The sequence below is a fragment of the Astatotilapia calliptera genome, chromosome 16 (assembly GCF_964374335.1).
Source record: "Astatotilapia calliptera chromosome 16, fAstCal68.1, whole genome shotgun sequence".
In the NCBI taxonomy this organism is placed as follows: domain Eukaryota; kingdom Metazoa; phylum Chordata; class Actinopteri; order Cichliformes; family Cichlidae; genus Astatotilapia; species Astatotilapia calliptera.
The window spans coordinates 25187501-25206143 of record NC_137437.1 but is presented as its reverse complement, the minus strand read 5'-3'; the positions used below and the strand labels follow the sequence as shown (position 1 = coordinate 25206143).

Below are 18643 nucleotides of genomic sequence, written 5' to 3'. Positions count from 1 at the left end.
TCAGCAGTCCTGGGGAAGTGCCACTGCTAACCTAGTTTTACCACATAACTAACCTACAAACAAATTAACTAGGAAAATAAAGGTCTCTTCAAGGTGAGCATGTGATTGTTCTCTTGTGCTTCCATTGCTGCATGGACCAATTTTGAGAGTGAGACCTTGAGGGTGTGGATATTTTTGGAAAGTGAGGACACCTGCTTAGTCTGCGCGCCATACAAGGTTAGAATTAGAACTATGGTATAATAACAATGGACAGACATTAATGAAACTCAATATTCTTTCAAATTACAAAAAGATAATAGCGTTATTTTTTCAGGGTAAAAAAAAGAGATTTGTAAAAGTTTGAATTTCTAAAGCTTTGGGCTCGAACAGAAAAACTGACTATTTAGTGTAAACCACAGCAAAAGTGTTTACTTTGGTATAACTTTTAAAGTGTCAGTGTTTGGGAATTGGGACATTTAGGGGTTTTGTTTTTTTTATTGTATTATTTTGTAGGATTTACTTGTATCTGCTTGTTTGTTTTATTATTACTATAAATCATTCTTCAAACAAATAACAAAGACATTGTGTTAAAAAAGAAACCCATACATTTGTGCCAAGAACAACATTACACCAGTGAAGATCTTCACTTGTATAGAAGTAGAAGTTCGCGTGTGTGTATGCGCGTGTGTGCGATGGCCTGTGTGTGTGCTGTTTACTATTAACCGGTGTCCTTCCTGCAGGATGTGAGCCAAATACAGCAACATTGTCAGATTTAATAATATCACTTTCCAAGTAGTAGGTACACACTCAGACGTGCGCTCTCTCACGCACACACACAAACACACACACAATATGCACACGTGCATCCGGAGTGAGTTCATACTACTGATGAGGTCGGACGTTTTCCTCTTGACCTGGCAACTGTTCCTGTTGCCATGGGGAGACTGAAGACAGTCCCTACATCTGTTACCATGGAAACGGGAAGGCAGCATATATAGTACTTGTTTACTTTCTGGTATTATCGTCTTCTGTTGGAATCTGGCACCACACAACTATGAGTGCACTCCAGCACCGGTACCGGGATATCATGTATATGTAGTAGTTGTGGAACCCACAAAACTCAATATACAGTCACATTTAGGACATTTCAAAATACTACACTGATCAATAAATGTGTGTGTAAACACATAAACCAAGACACGTATGGCAAAGTGTACCATTCACCTCTAGTGGTCACACTGGTCCTTCAGACAGAAAAAAAGTGTTGTCCTGTAAAAATAGGAAGTATGCAAAAAAGGTGTTGCGTCTTTTGATGTTTTCTTTTTTTTAACAGTGTTTTTGTTGTCTTATAGTTCAAATTGTCATAACAGTAAATTGAAGCTATTGTAAGATCTGTCTAAATATATTCTTTCTTATTTAGTATTCAACAACTGTACAACTGCATTACAGAATTAATTCTTAGACACATTAGTGGATAAGTAAAGGTAAAACATTGACGATGCATTTACATAATGACTGAAACTAGCACCACTGAAGGAACAATGGGCTGGGAGTTCAGTTCCTTCATAAAATGCACTATTTATAAGACTGGGGAAACCTGCAGTCAGCTGAGACTGAAGAAGTCACTTGGATGAGTGATGAAATGTTTCTCCCACTGAAAACGCTACATCCAGATGAACAGAATCAACTTTTGGAGTAAAACATTATACATGCTGTACATGTATATATTTATTTGCAGTGTTAGGGTGATAATCATAGTCTCACTTAAACCAGTAGTTGACAACTGTTCGTGTTTGCAGTCCCACTCCTTCCCTCTATTTCTAAAGGAGACAGTAATACACAGACATGAAATATACAGCAAAAACAGGGGATTTATAGTGGAAGGACCAAACAGCACTGCCTTATTAAAAGATTGAATTGCTGCTGTTCACTCGGAGTAATCCACATGCATGCTTTAAGAAGAAGATGTCCAGTGGGAGTTTATAATTAGGTGAACAGTTGTTCAAGATTTCCTTTAGAGTTAAATATTGTTATTATATGACTCGCTTTTGCAATGCAGCTTGTCACTTTTCTTTCTCAGATACCTGGCATTATATGCCTACAAACCCCAGAAGGCTGACGAGCTGGAGCTTAGAAAAGGGGAGATGTATCGGGTGACAGAGAAGTGTCAAGACGGATGGTTCAAAGGCACGTCACTGAGAACTGCTGCCTCTGGCGTCTTCCCGGGAAACTATGTCACTCCTGTGTCCAGGTGAGAGCGGAAAGTACTGCATGCATGTGGTTAAATAGTGAAAGAACTACCACTGCATGAACACTTGGCAACTTAGTTATGCAATGACAGATGTTGTTGAGATGTGTCCATCCATCCACTTGTCTGCTGTGGTAAAACTACAGTGTTCTGAAGACAGATAACAGAGATACCCACCCCGGGTGTTCTTACCTTGTTGTTTGATGTAAGCTAAATAAACTGGGACCCCACACTGAGCATTTTTACTTCATTACCAAAGCTGAAAAGCAAAACAGTAAAGTGAAATGAAATGGTTGTCACATCGAGACTTGATACTCACCCTTGTGTCCATTTATATTTTCTCTTCCTGCTGAGTGGAAAATCCATTTGAAGTCTAGCCTTTATTAAGGCAAGGCTTTCAGCTTCTGTGACTGAAGTAAAAGGCAATAAAAGTATCTTATGCTGTGCTACATCAACTTCACTTTCATCAATTTAATAGAGCCTATAATCTTTTCTAAATCCACAGTACAAAGAGCTGCATACAAGACAACAATTACTTAACAAGCAGATTTTATGACAGCATAAAGTTTATAGTGCACTTGTGGGTTCAACATATTGGTAAAAGTGGTCATTTACCTGGTGATGGCTTGTTTTCACGAACACCCAAATGGTGCATTATGTTTGATTTTTGAATTAGTCTTAGTTATGCTGGGCCTTAAAGAAGTAATAAAGGTACAATTAAAGCACCTTAGCTTTTAGAGAATTCCACTAGCTCTTATTATGACTGCCAATCATATCAGCTGTGGTGATGAAGCTTAGAGTACAGTTAATCTCGTTCACCGAAGATGGACAAGTAAGTTCAACTGAATTTCTCCACAGTATAAGCAGAGGGCACATGAGTTAAATTTTTAATCTCTTTATGCCCTGTTAAAGCCTTTTTGCCCTCTTATTTTTTTTAATGTACCCAGCATTGCAATCAAATCAGACGCACACCCCAATTTTGTCCTCTCACAAAGGCAATGTGAATGGTAGCATCAACATAGTTGTTGTAATTTACTGTGTAATTTTTTTGCAGTCATTACTTAGTTGCAGACTGAAATGTGCAATTTGCCCGGTATTATGGCATGGCAATTGCACATGTGTTTTTCTGCACTCAGCCTGCCTCTCGTCACAAAGGCATACCCAAAAAGGTAATTTTGGGGGGCTTTAGTTGGAGAAAGGTGCAATCTGTGCATATTATCTCCAACGTGGCTACAAAAACCACCAAAATGATTAGGTCGAGCCAGCACATTTACCAGAAGTATGATCTGGGAAGCCATTGCTAGGAGCGAAACTGTATATTGCTGTGAAGACAAGAAGAAACAAAGTGTAGTGCAAAAATGTCTTAATCTTGATCTAATCCATTCTTAATCAATTCAATGTTGTTACATGAAGATTAAATTAAATACATCATAAAATTTAACCAGTCCGACACTACTGGCTCTGCCGTTCTAGTGTTTGGCTTCCGCAGCCTCACCGTAGATCATTGCGACTGTCGTCATTATTATAATTACCATCCTCGTCGTTACTTAGTAGTACAGCTACTTCTCGTAGCTGTCCAAAACAAATAAACCAGTAAAAATGGTGTGCTGAAATATTTTGCAACTTAATTACCCTCATTATTCCCATATGCATTAAAACGTTTTCAGTTGCTTTATATCTCATCTGTATTCCGCTCCATGATGCAGTCAAGAAAAAGGAGAGAAGAAAATGAAAGCAAGGCACAGTAACAGTAATGGAAGAAAAGAGAGCCAAAAAAATGAGAGAGAGGAAGGTAATGAGAAGCTGGAGAGCATGATGAGGCTATGCAGGATAAACAGGGAAAGCGAATGGAGGGAAGCAAAATGTGAGAGGAGAAGAAAACGGTTGAAAGGGAATAGAATGGGTTTGACAAAGGAAAAGGTGAAGAAGGGCGTGAATTATGGAAAGAAATTCAAACAGAAGATGGCTGAAAGAGAAATTGACAGAGTGAGGAGGAGGAGGAGCAGGAGAGAGAAGAAGGAAGAGAAAGCAAAAGAAAATGATACAAAGACATGAAACGGGTGCAAAAACAGCAGGTGTCCTTCTCCAGTGGATATGAATGGCTGCTTCACATTTTGCAATTATGCAATCCCAAGAAGAGAGAAAGAGAGAAAGACAGGATGGGCGAGTAATCAAATGAGAGGCAATTTGTTATTTTTACGCAAGCATACTCTCTCCCTCTCTGCCTTCCTCCCTCCTTACACCCCCCCCTACCCCCCACCCCCCTTTGTCTGCAGTGCAGCTCAGAAATTTCTCAGTATGATAATGAGAAGCTGCCAAAGATATGCACACAGAAACACACTGACTTGATCAAACACATAAATGCATGTTTATTTTAGAGCTACACAGGTGGCCCATACTGGCAAATTTAAATTTCACTTTGAATATTTGCATATTTGTTGTGGAATTCATTATCCTGGTTAATGCAAACCGTGAGTATACATAACAAATGCATGTGATTAAACATAAGACTCCCAAGAAGCCTTTTGATTGTTGTGTTGCCGGATTCATTTCCGATCTTGAACTCATACTGGGGGGAAAAAAATCCTCTTTTGTATGAAATCTTCAAACTTACTCATAAGTAAGGCCAAAAACGCCTGCTAAAAGACCTGAGTTAAACCCAGCACACACTTTAAGCAGTTGAATTTAGTGTGTCGAAGAAACAGTGGATAACTTTGCAGTTTCTTTTGGCAAAAACACACACAGGGAGAGAAAGCCATAACTCTGTATGTGTCTGACGGGAAGTCGATGGGCAACCATAAGTGTGTGAATACCGCTGCGTCAATAATGTTCAGCTCACTGTTCTGCCATTCAGCACTCTGCAGACAGAAACATGAGCAGTCTGCAACGCCATATATGTTACAGCAGGACACTTTCTCGTGCTGATCCACCGGTCAGATAATAGTACTGGAATTTTTCACTTTGACAGAGGGTAATAGTACTGACAGGGAAGCTTGCAAATTTTAATTTTGGATTCAGTACTGGCTCATAATTAACATTTAACATAACTCCTGATGAGTTTATTGTCTCGGTCGCTTATTAAGTATGATATGATGTTTGTTTTTTCAGTTATATTCCCCATTGTGCTACGGTCTCACTAGGGAAAGCAGTGGTTAGAGACCGCAGCATGACTAAATTACTGTGACTGCATGCAATGAACTTAAAGTCTTGTTGCCTTTGAAATGGTTGCTTCAAAGAAAGGGACCAGGTCTGCAACCACTTGTAGTCAGCTGCTGTCTTTAAAGTGACTTTGATGCAATAAGATAAAACTGCATTCACTATCAATCTGCTACCAGTCTATCAGTTTAAATCTGAATGGGATCACATTTGCATTTGAATGCAATTAATTTCTGATAATATGGCAATTAACCGTGATAAATTAGTAAAAAGGGCAAATCTGTTATCTGTTAACTAGTTGCATTTATCGTTCACCAGAAGGCCAGAATTAGTTCCCAGAGTTGCTGCAGGTTGGTAAGGACTGGGGTAGCCATTTTTAAAGACTTATCCCTCATTTTTTTTCTGTTTTTACTTTAAATATGGCTAACTTACAATGCAAACACCATGCTGTGTTAAAGAAGACTATAGCTAGAGACCATAAAAAGGATGTTAACTAAACTAATATATCATTGGGTAAATCTGTCCAATCAGATTTTCCTTTGCAATGGTTGTATGTTTAGGGCCCTTCCACACTGGCTTTACTTTTCAAACCAGAAGCTATCTCCATCTTATTTTTATACATGGAGATGGCTTCTGGTCTTGGATTGTAAAGCTACTTTCTCACGTCAGCTTGAGATGAATACACAGCTGGAGTTGACCACATTAAAGTTTAGGTTTTCAAGCTCCGATTTGCTACTTAGCATTAAATGGGTATTTGAGTTACTGAGCAAATAAACAGAAGAGGACTGTCAGGGGCCAGTGGTACATCAAATTTCAAGGCAATATGTTCAACAGTTTTTACTCTAAACCACTGAAATGAATCTTAATGTGGCACTAGAAGAAAAGTCACTGTATTGAAAGAGACTGATGTTTTCAGAGCAGTAAATGTTAATGGTCACAAGTACAGTAGAAAGCAGTTGTAATTAAATGATAAAATAAATTTAATAAAAAGTCTATATCGCTTTCACCTTTTTTCGTTGAAGGGCTCCATTTGGAGTTGGTGCTACTCGGAGCTCGTGTTTGTCCAGCCCAGGAGGAGGAAGTGGCTGCAGTCAGGTGGCAAGTAAAATCTTAGACCCCTCGTCTCCAGGATCCCCGGGGCCCTCTTCGTCCCGTCCTGGCACCCCACTGGTAAACTCAGCCAACGCTGTTAACAGCATCAGTCCCGCCTCTTCGCCACAAACTGCTGCCGCCCAGCTGAAAAACTGCCTGCGCTCCAGCCAGCATACCAACCAAGCACGCACCTCAATGCAGCTGGGTGAGCAGAAACATTTTAAATCTATATATTTCTACTTGGTCAAAAGTTTTGCACAAGTTTTCCTCTTGTGAGAAAAAATTACTAATTGGATTTTAATGTACTAAACCCAAATATAACAATTAAAGTAGACTATCATATCTGTTTTCTTGTGCTTTTGTTAGCTTGTCATAATGACAAGAGCTGTTCTATTCTATTCTATTCTCTTCTATTCTATTCTAAACCACCTTTCTTCATTATGGAACAATTTATAAGCCAGAAAAAGGTCTATATACAGCACGGAAGAGAGCATAACAGTGTCGTTCCCCTTCATTTCGTAAAAGCAGCTGTACTGAGCCTAGCCTGCCAGGCCAGGTTAAGGCTACTGCATCCAGGTGGGATGTTGTGACACAGAGAAAAAGTCTTTTTTTTTTCAGTTACCTAGAGTATCACATAGATGTATTGCTTTAATCGCATGTATATTTTTCTTTAATGCAGGGTAACAGCAAAGGAGATCCTGAAAAATATCATGCATGGGTTTTTGTAATATGCTTTAAAAACTTTACTTTGCAGCATTACAGATTTCAGGCTAATAGGACTGTTAGTTTCAAATTCAGAGTTAGCAAAACGCAAAGGTCTGACTAACAAACTGACACAGGCAGTATGTTCTATGATTGGTAAAAGATTTTACTTTGATGATAAATCAGTTATTCCAAAATTGACGTATACTTCTGAGAAACAAAGAATAAGGTTTTCCGCAGGAGAAGGGGAAACATTAAAGCCTCTTTAAATGACAGATGACTGGATCTTTGCTGCAAAGAAATATTCAGTAAAAAGAAATCATACGGGGATGTGCAGTATTTTTACAGTTTTAATGTGCTTCAGTAAAACTGCTCAGCAGCCTCCAGCCTTAAAGGAGCCAAGTCCAGATTATTTGGGGTGCTATAGCATTGTTGCCCCGTAGTCTTTGATTACAGAATATTGAACAGTCATTAATTCAAGTAGCTACCATATGCAGTTTTACAAGTAACCTCTTTAATCTTCAGCTTCTTCCATGTTGTTAGTCATGTGCTGATTGTTTTTGGTAGCAGCTAAATAAAAGCAAACAAGAAAAATGTGCCTAAATAAATGAAACCCAGTTAGTATTGTTCACATAGACAAAATATCCAAAGGTATGTGCACACTTGGCTTTTAAAGTATATTGTGCTGGCAAGCAGTTGTGCACTAATGATGAACAAAGTGCACATATCCACCCAGGTTTTCCCAAACCAGACAGAGAAAAACCCTGATTTAACAGCTGGTGAATTTTTTATTAGTCAACATGATAACCAAGGTTTCTTTTTATAACCCTGCTTCGCTTTAATACATTCATAAAATACGCTCATCATCTTTATTAGGTATGCCTTGCGAGTATTAGGTTGGTTCCCCCTTTGCCTTTAGAACGAACTCAGTTCTTCGTGGCATAGCTTCAACAAGGTGAGATTTTGGTCCACATTGACATGAAAGCATCACACACTTGCTGCAGATTTGTCGACTGGACAGACTTGGTGTGAATCTCCTGTTTCACCCTGTCTCAAAGTGCTGTATTGGAATGACAAATTGTGTCTGGAGATGCCATTTGAGTACAGTTAACCCGTTGTCATGTTCAAGAAATCTGTTTGAAATTATGTAAGCTCTGTGACGTGGCACATTATCCCGCTGAAAGCAGCCAATCAGAAGGAAGGACATGTCATCCTAGTAGTCTGTGGGGTTTGAATGATGCCCCTCTCTGGTCTTTTGCTTGAAAGTATTCTGTTTCAAGGTTTGCCATGTTGTGCCTTCTGAGATGCTCTTCTGTATACCTTGGTTGAAACCTGTAGTTTGTTGAGTTACTGTTGCTATCCTGTCGTCTTGAAGCCATCTGGTCTTGCTCGTCTGATCTCTGGCACCTGCAAAACCACCCCTCACTGGATAGTTTCTCTCAGGGAGTTTGGTTGAGAGTCTCTTAAATCACCTTTCTTCCCCATTTGGATGTTCAGTTTGAACTTCATCAGGTTGTTTTTGCCACGTCTACAAGCCTAAATGCACTGAGTTGCCTGCACGTGATTGCCAGATTAGATAACAAGCAGCTGAATAGGTATACCTAATAAAATGGCCCAGAGGGTATGCTGTGGGGTAAATATAATGCATTTCCAACAATCATATTGTCTGTATCTGCAGCATGTTGATTGCAACCGGTTGCAGTCCTCAGTAAAGCAGCAAAACCTAAATATAGACACTAAAACATTTTTGTTAAATTTAGAAAAAACTTGTGACCGTGGGACATTATTTAATGTGCATCATACACATACACTCAATCATTGCATTTTACCCCATAAACCTTAAGGAACAACACTAAAGATGGGAGTTTATGTTCAGAGAGGCTGTACAAGAACACATTGTACCTCAGCTGGATAATTTAGCACAATGTCAGTGTTACTACATGCACTCACACATAAAGACACTGGACTTCTGCACACAACACAGACATTTCTAAGCACTCTGATCATGCAGTGTTACTGCTTTTGCCAGAAGCACCCTTATACACAGTTCCCAGAAACACACACACACACAAACAGACAGCAGTGTCCATACGACACATCAGCCTTGATCTCTCTTTGAATCTTTGCTTTCTCCCTTTGAGAAAATAATGGTGAGTGTTTCATTTGGGAAGCTAAAGAGTACACACTGTGAGGAGACAGCCAAGAATAACACACATACACACACGAGCACTCCCACGTACATACGTACACACAAGTGAACACACAGACTCACAAAACACACAGCTGAATGACATCACTGTGCTTTTTGTTTTATGGAGGCGTAATGACAGAGCTTCTCCTTTCGCTCTGTTTTTCTCTCCCTCTCTTGCGCTCCCTCTCGCATATATGCGCACACAAACGCACGCACGCACACGAACATGCACACACACGCATCTGTTCTCAATTACAAAAGAAAGTATGCGCATAGCTCTGGCATTTTGGGGTTTTTCACATGACCGGTACACCTCTCTGTGGATTTCTGCCTCTGTTCTGCAGTGTAGAAGAGCAGGTGGCTAGCAACCATATGTGTCCATTTGTGCGTGCACATGCATACACAAACACACTCACGTGCTTGCCTGAATGTTGTCGTGGAATTGTATATTTGTGCACTTTTATTCTCACGAGAAACAAACTCAGCCCTAATAGTGTTAAATTGCATTTCCTACATTATAAATTTAATTAATACAATTATAAATGCATGAAGTAATGCATTATAATGACTATTATCTTAGCTGTTGGACAAGTTGGTTTCTAAACAGACATTATAAACTTGCAGGTTTGGAAGACTTCTCATGTAGGAACTAAAGTGGTTACAACTTCTTTGCATATTTGCACCAACATGGGTGTTGACAATCGGCTGACTGTACTGTGTCTATGTTTTCTATCCTGTGCAAATTGCACCAGAGCCTTGGACACAATAGTGTATCAAGTAATTTAGTGTTAGCCAGTATATGAGGAGTATCAGGAGACAGAGGGGTGAGGTAGCACGGGTACATCTTAAACAAGCTAAGATGACTTTGAAAGTAATAATGATGCTAACTGCTTACAGATACAGGCAGACCTATTATTTCCGAGACACAATTTTAAAACCAGCCCTCTCCTGCAATATTAAGTGATTATTCAGTGAGACTCAATGTCAAACCACTGATTTGTTCCCTCCAGGGCCTAATACCGAGTGACGGCTGCAGTCAGTGAAGGCCGCTCATTTATACTAATCCACACTGCATCTTTGTGTCTTCCAGTCCACAGTCCCTCTGCTGCAAGCCCGGAACGCCCCACGGTGGCCATATCTCCCCTTCGTTCTCAGAGCTCCTCCCCGTCGCGCTGCCCTGGCCAATCAGGTCGTCCTCTCTCCATGGTATCTCCGGGACCCAGCTTAGGGCCCTCGCCCCTCTCTTCCCCGGCTTCGCGCCCCATCCTCCCCCTCTCCTCCCCTCTCTCCTGCCTCACGCCTCCGAACGTGTCCGCGGTGCTCCTCAACGGAGAGTCAGCCAGTCCACTGCAACCGCCATCGCCGGGCCCCTCACACACCACAGCCCAAGGCGTCCTCGCGCCCAAAGCAGAGAAGGTGAGGCTCATTCTCGCTGATAATTCTGAAGACACTTTGCAGCAGAGAGCAAATATTATTAGCTTGCTTCAATATTTGTCTTTTTGTACAAACATTTGCCATCAGATTTTGAAAAAAAATTATTGGATTTTGTGAAATTACAGCCACAAGGACTTTTCCTCTAATGGAATAATTGGATGTCTTACATTACAATATGGCTTTCATTATTTTCTTCACATATATAATCACAAAACTGAACTGTTTTGTGGGAATTAGGTTCTATGAGAAATGAAAGTCACACCTCTTAATCATAAAATAACTATAAATGACTGTATTTATATCAGGGCAAGAATATTTCAGATCTATGGACATGAACACAGAAAAATATACCAGAATTGCCAAAATTATTAATGAAAATGTTCACAGAATCGTTTTTCACGGCTGGAAATTCAACATGGCAAAACTCATCTGTCAGTTTGCGTATTTTGCCTGCACCTAAATTCCCTCATTTCAGACCGCCCAGCTCTTCTCATTTACACGGATAGTAACTGAGGGAACAAGTAATTGGTGCCACTTCTACTTTTATGTCTCCAGACATTATACTCCTCCTATTAATACTCATCACATATAGTTTAATTAATGTTCACACCACGCGAGGAGAAAATGTGTTTTGTCTTTCACCTTTCACAGCTAAGTAGGTGTGAAATCTGTGCTGTGTATGTCCTCTTCCTCGGTAAGTGTCATTCACCCAGGCAGCTGGCACAAACGCTGAGTGCCATCCTATATGTTATAAGAACCGCAGCGTTAAAGCTGTGGATGTTAAGTCGGGCTGCTTTGACAGTGAATGATGGCACCGAAAGCTCACATCTGTCTCAGCTCCATTTGCCTCACTGTTGGCTTCACTGTCTGGGACAGCTAATCTAACTACGTGGCTAGCTGACAAACAGCTCATTGACTATGGAACAGCAGGCAGAGGCCTTGTTGACACTGTCACACTCATAGATGAAATGCCTCTCATTTTTTGTTAGGAGTTTGTGTTCCACATACTAATAAATATATTACAACTACCTGTAATTCATTTAAAATGGCTATTTATGACATCCTTTATTTCATTATGATTTTAAAGAATGCTGCCTTTTATCACTAAAATTATACACACTATGGTCTTCTCTTAACAACTTAACCAATTTACAGTTTTCTTAGGGGGCCTGGAGCCTATCCCAGCTGATATAGGACCAGAGGCGCAGTAGAACCTAGACAGATAGCTAAAATGACAACTACACTTTCACACCCACGTCTACGGTCAGTTTCAAATCACCATTTGCCAAACAAGCACAGTTCCCTGTGCACACACAGGTACATGTACAGACCCAAGCTCACCTCTGCACCACCCTCCTAAAATCATATATTTGGAGGGTTTAAGGAGATTTTTCTCAGCTTTTAACTGATCACCTGGCTTAAACATCCTTTCTGAGCTGTCTCTGATCCCAAAAGAGCCTCTCAGTATGGATTTTTCTGTAGTTGTAACATCCATTTATCATCTAAATGCTGATTAAAATTTCAGAGGAAAGCCAGATAATTCTTCTTTTTTCCGAAGACAAACGGGCTTGTTACAACCTAATTATTATTGGTTAAAAAACTGGGTATTGACATCTTTTGTCCCATTATATGACACTATCCTTTTGTACTTGGCTCGTTCGCGGTTGCATTGGCACAGCTGAAACATCAGGTATGAAATCAGCGTGGCGGTGAGGCTGCACAGACTTTGTTACAGAGGAAATGATGAAGCAGCTATGATAACTCTCTGCCAGACGCAGTTTAGGGTAATCTCTGTTCGACACACTGTCTACAGTGCAAGCCAGCATTACAGACGCATATCACGCCGGACACTGAAATGCATTTGTACACCACTTCCAAGAGGCCTGCCCTCACAGGCCAACCGCCAAGAAAAAGGCTGTCAGAAGTGATTGCATGAAGTCTGAAAATGCCTTGAAACACTTTGGAGATTGATTGTAAATAAGTCTCACATTTAGCTGTATAGTGGTGTCATTAAATCATGTTGGAACCTTGATCCTTATACCCAGAGGCTCTTTTGTCCTTAAAGCGACAGCTATGACTAGGGAAAACAAGGACACCAAACTAAATAAGATATATGAATATGAAGGAGATGTTCATTCTTAAAATTTCCTGATTAATCTTTCTCAATTTTACTTCTTTTTTTTAAACCTAAGCAGAGTGTTGAGCGTGGGTGAATAAAATGGCAGAGTAATTAGCTCTGTGGGTGGACAGAAAGTGGCATCCAGTGCATTACTTCTATCAACCCCGATCTCCATGGTGCCTACTTTTAGAAGTGAAGTTAAAAACACTGCGACTTTAACACAGCTTTCTCACATTTAAAGTGTAACACAAGTTCACTCACACACGGGCATCAACGGTATTTATTTACATACTGTGCAAATCACAGACTGGACGGCAGAGTCACAAGCGATTAAATGCGAGTAGCTGCTGCCCCCTCGTGGTTCGTTTTGGAAGAACACCAGGGGCTCGACACACTCGTGCAAACAGACGCACACACAGATGAGCGCACACACTCGCAGGAGGCAGATTAAGCCTTTAAGCCAGCAGATGAAAGAAGAGAGGGAGTGATTATTCACTTTTTGTGCCATTTCACTCCCGCCTCCCTCCCTCTATCTCTATGCCTGAACCTCTCTGTTCTCTCTATCCTGCCCCCTGTATTTCTTTCCCACCCACTGTTGACCTTCTTCTTTTTCTCCCTCTTCTCTACCTCTTTCCCATTCTGACTTCTTTTCCTTTTTTCCTCCATCCTTCCATTCTTCTTCTATCTCTTTAATCTTTATTTTTTCACCCTCGCTCTCCCAAATTAGATTCCAGACAATCTGCATTTGCATGAAAAGGAAGAAAACCTGTGTTGCCAAAGCCGTGCAACATCTTATGCGTGTTATACCATGCCAGAGTACACTCGAGACAGCTGTATGTTATCCAGACAGTGAGCACTTTTATTTTTAAAGAAGGCTGGGAAATAAAGAAAGGTGAGCAGTATTTTTTTAGGCATCTAACAAGAAAAAAACATATGTCTTTATTTAGAGGAATGCACATCCCTAAAGCGCTGCTTCTCTGAGTGTAGGAGCAGGTTATGCGGTTCATTTTCTGCAGTGGGTCTGCTGAGTCAAAGTGTTTTACAGCCTCCCCTAATGCTTTCCCAAGCACTTTTTTCTAACCATCCCACCTCCATAATAAGTTTGGTCATTAGGACTGAATTATTATTGGTCTCCTTTTTTGTTTTGCTTCATTTTATCAGTTATTTTAATACAGTTATCATCAAAACACTCAATCATCACTAATGGAATTTGGTTGTCCAAGATGTAATAATTGAATTTATCTGAGGGCTGCAACTCGGGATTATTTGCAATTTTGACCACAGCAAAAGGTTCCTGGTGTGGACCTCCTGGTCGATGGGGCCGTTCTTGTGTGGAGTTTGCGTGTTCTCATTGGGCCTGCGTTATTCCCACAAGGCCTCTGCAGATGCATGTTATTTTAACTGGTGATTCTAAGTTGGCCATAAATGTGGATGTTAGAGGTGGTCTGAAAATACGTCTAGGGTATACACCACCTTTTTTTTAGCCTTTTTTTGCTAATGATAGCCCCCTTTGACCCTAGGTTGAATAAGCTGTTGTGTAGATGAATACTATGCTGGTTGTTTTCAGAGTTAATGGATTCAATTTCAGAAACTCCAGTTAGACAGCAGTTTTAAAGGTTAGCATGTTCGACCCTGTTTAGATTTAAGTTTAAACAATGACATGCTCTACACGTTTGCTTTCACGAAAGGAACAGAGTTTAATTTACAGACTGTCACAGGAAGCCATTTACACCTGAACAAATGATCTTTTTAAACTGTCCAAATTAAGTTATTGACCAGCCAAAGTAGGTGTATTTCATGCAGGAAACAAACAAGCCAAGATGAACAAAGTTTTGACATAAGTGCCTTTTTAACTAGTATTTTTGCTTGTTCGTTTCTTTGCTTGAGCACACATTTCAATGCAGTTTTGTGCTCATTAGTTATAATTAGTAAGAAGAAGTAATCCTCCCGAAAGTGTTGTGTTCTGGCTATTTCTCTGTGACAGATCATTACTCTTATCGCCCTCCATATTTAATGACGGCTTCTAGTTTTCACAACTTCATGCAGAACAGGCAGGTTTTCCGTCAAGCCTGGTTCAGTAGACGACAGTATTGTAAAGCCATCTGCAAAGGCTTGCAAATTTACTGTGACAGCTGGGCAGAACTATCACAAGGGCCAGTGAGCAGAATTCAGATATATAGACAGCGATATCTTAAATTTCAATTACATGGAAGAAGTGTAGTCTCCCTAAGGAAACATGATTAGTTTGGTTTCTCTGTTTTTGTTTGTCTGCTTGTTAGCAGGATTTGCTCTGGATCTCAAACTGTTTTAGCAATTTTTGGGATGACTCTTTTTTTAACATTTGTTCATTATTCTGCATTGAAAGATGGTAGAGTTGGACATATGTTCACAGATCGTCTTCTTCTTCTTATCCAAGGACTCAGTTCATGTCCTTTGTCAAGTAAATTTTTAGTTTTACTTATTCCAGTCTGGAACTGCTCTTGTTTCTGATGCCATTACAGCTTATTGTTAATATCGTTATTATTATGTCAAGGTTCAGTTCAATTTCAGTAACAGGCTACACAATAGCTAATCAGCTGTATACTATAGCATGCTCAATAGCTTATGTAGAGTCCAGAGAAATCATTTGAGTTGGAATAAAAGTGATGAAAAATAACTCGAAACCTCATGAATAACTTTTTGAAAAAGTGACTTTTTTCTTAGAATTGAATTTCAATGTCGCTTTTTTTTTGTAGTTTCAGTTTAACGACAAAGAACACGTCTTTGTGTGATTCACTGTCAAAAGTGAGAGTACTGAAAGCAATAAACAGAGTCAAGAAAGGAGGTCAAAAGCTAAACCTTTGTCTGGTGTTTCATAATTTTAAACAGTTAAAAGGTATTACGCATATAATTAGAAGAATGTAGCACGATACTAGAGAGAAGTGGCACCTTATACATTTTGTATGTGTAAGTTAGAGTTTTCATATACCGGTTTGTAGAAGATATTAAACCTTTTAAAATTAGCTTGAATTCTCATTTTTGAATTCAGTGTTAGAAAAAAAAAGGTGTAGGTATAGCCCAAGCAAGTAAATGCCAGATTAATACATATATACATACATATATATACACATATATATAGATATAGATATAAATAGATATATAGATAGATAGATATAGATAGATATCTATAGATATGTAGATATATATATATATAGATATATGTATACGTAGAAAGATCTGATGATAGATCTAGCAACCAAAATAGGTGAGACAGAGGTAGAGCCAATGTGAATTCTCTGTGTGCGTCTCCAAAACAGCTGAAATCATGCTCAGACATGCTTACTATTGATTCGTGTCATCATGATTAAGGGTGTGAAATCACAGCAAGCTGTATGAGCTGAATGGACAATATTGCCAAGCACGTCCATGATCAATCACAGTGAAGCCTGTATGAAAAGGCATGAATCTGCCTTCACAGACACCATTAAGAAACGCTTGCTCTATAATCAATACACCATAGTCAGCTGCATGTGTAATCAGCTTGAAGACCACATACCCAACCACTTTCCTCAGTTAGCACTCAGTGTAACACGGGCATTCACACTGTGAACACAGATTTCTTAACAATCTCACATATCCACTGGTTCCTTCTTTCTAAGTCATGAGTGTAAGGCATGCTAATGCAGGAAAGAAGACTCGAGCTGCGTTTTCAATGTATTCCAGACTTACACAAAATACTTCATAGTGATTAATAAAGAAAAAATTAACAGTAATATTAGTTAACTAAGAACAATGGTAGTTTTACTTTTGGCTTGCTGTCACTGGGACACCTGTAAAACTGTCAATCATAGCTTGGTAGACTGGTACAGTTGTGCTCAGAAGTTACACTCATCATGGGTCTGAATGCCGTGGTCATTTGAGGCTTTTAATCATTTCTTTGAACTGTTTTTTTCCCAGGGGGGAATAATTGTAGATCATACAGCTTTGATTACTTTGAAAAACAAGAATTTTGGGGCACAATTTTTTATTTATTATGGATATTATCTAATCTAGATAGGGTAAAAGGTATACATAGAGGTTCAAATATATACATACATGCTCTTAAATCTTTTAATAAGCAGTGCTGAAGATTTTACAATGTGTGTTAACTTGACAAGATCAAGGCCTATTAACTTTGGTTGTTTCACCACTTTGCTAAAGTCCGGAAGAAGATCCAGATTGTTACCCTCAGATGAGATGACGTTGGTTAGGATGCTGACGGACAACCCAGGAACCACAAAGGCTCAAGCCTGCCATGACTGGGAGACTGCTGGTGTATGAATATATTTGAGCCTGTGGAGTGGATCCAAAATAGTTACATTTAAACTTTAAAGTTACAAGTTGTATGCTGTACAATCATTCCTCTTTGGAAAAAGAATGGTTCAAAGAATTCATTAAAAGCCACGACATTCATGCCCAAGTAAACATGTATCTAAACTTTTGACCACACTTTAGTTACACTAAATATTGTAACTGGAATATTTTGATAGATACTCTTCTTTCCTTTCCAACATAAGAGGCAGCAAAGCAGTATGCATAAAAATATTTAATGTGTTGTAAATCATACCTGAAATTTTCTGACACTTGTAAAGCTTGCGTTGTTTTGCCATCGCTATTGTTTTCTGTATTTCTCCATGTTATAATGTATTTGTTATTTAGTTATAGGAAACAAACAATACCCTCCTGACCTGTTTTTTTTACAACATCACTTTTATTAGTTTCTTATCAAGAAAGGCCTTCCGAAATATACCTTTATATAGAAAAACGATGACCCTTACTAGCTCTGAGTTATTTGTTTTCTTGTTCCTCCCTTATTCTATCCCTCCATCCTCCCCTGCATCTTTTTCTTCATGCCTCTGTATTCAGAAGGAGAGGAAAGCAGGAGGTTTATTAAAACTCTTATCGGGCGCCGCAGCAAAGAAGAAACCTCGCTCACCCCCATCCTCCCCACCCACCCATGACCCCACTGGTCAAGGCGCCGTGGCTACCGACCCCGTGCACCACCATCACCACCACGCCCGCTCAGGTTCCTGTCCGATGGCGTCGCAAGGACGAGCCGGTTCCTGTCCAATCGAGAGCGACATGGCGGGGGCAATTGGGCTGGAGCCTCTGCACAGAAAGTCCGGTTCCCTGGATACCAACTTCCCCATGTCACCCCCGGCAACACGTGCTGGCAATGCTCTGATGGTCCTCCGACCTGAACCCAAACCCCTGTCCAGAGAGAGGTGGGCACACAGACACATGAAAACACACACGCGCACACTTAAATAGTCTGTACACAACAGGTGGATTTAGCCACCTGCTGTTACGAGCTTAACATTTGTATGTTTGAGAGAGTGGTTTGGATTGGATGTTTGGATGAGAGGTGGAGTAAAAAATTATCAGTCAATAAAAGTAAGCCTGGTTCTCAAGCTGAATCCATAGTTTGTATAGACACAGACATCAAAAACTCTGCAGAAGACACCAATACCACCAACTTGATTGAGAGAGGGATCAAGTAACAGGCAGATGCTCAAACTCTTTGAGCGCCTGTCACTTAAAGCAGCCACATGGCCAAAATTCACAACCTCTGCAGTTTTCATGAAAAGGAATATTGGCTCTAAAGACAAAACCCTTTTTTTTTGTGCCAGAATATGTTAAATTCTGCTGTGTATCCGGGCATTTTAACATGTGGGTTATTTGGTTTTAATGCCAGCCTTCAAGG

General features: G+C 39.9%; 1 protein-coding gene across 3 annotated transcripts in view; it reads left to right on the top strand.

Annotated features, from left to right (window-relative positions):
• LOC113008489 (E3 ubiquitin-protein ligase SH3RF3) overlaps nt 1–18643 on the top strand; it is a 116851-nt gene that overhangs the window by 91112 nt on the left and 7096 nt on the right. For 2 of the 3 annotated variants that reach the window (XM_026145941.2, XM_026145938.2), the window contains exons 6-9: nt 2060–2230; nt 6406–6680; nt 10459–10784; nt 17806–18164. In XM_026145941.2, coding sequence (XP_026001726.2) covers nt 2060–2230; nt 6406–6680; nt 10459–10784; nt 17806–18164 — 1131 coding nt within the window. The remainder of the gene's footprint in view (nt 1–2059; nt 2231–6405; nt 6681–10458; nt 10785–17805; nt 18165–18643) is intronic. The other variant, XM_026145937.2, reaches the window with a different exon arrangement.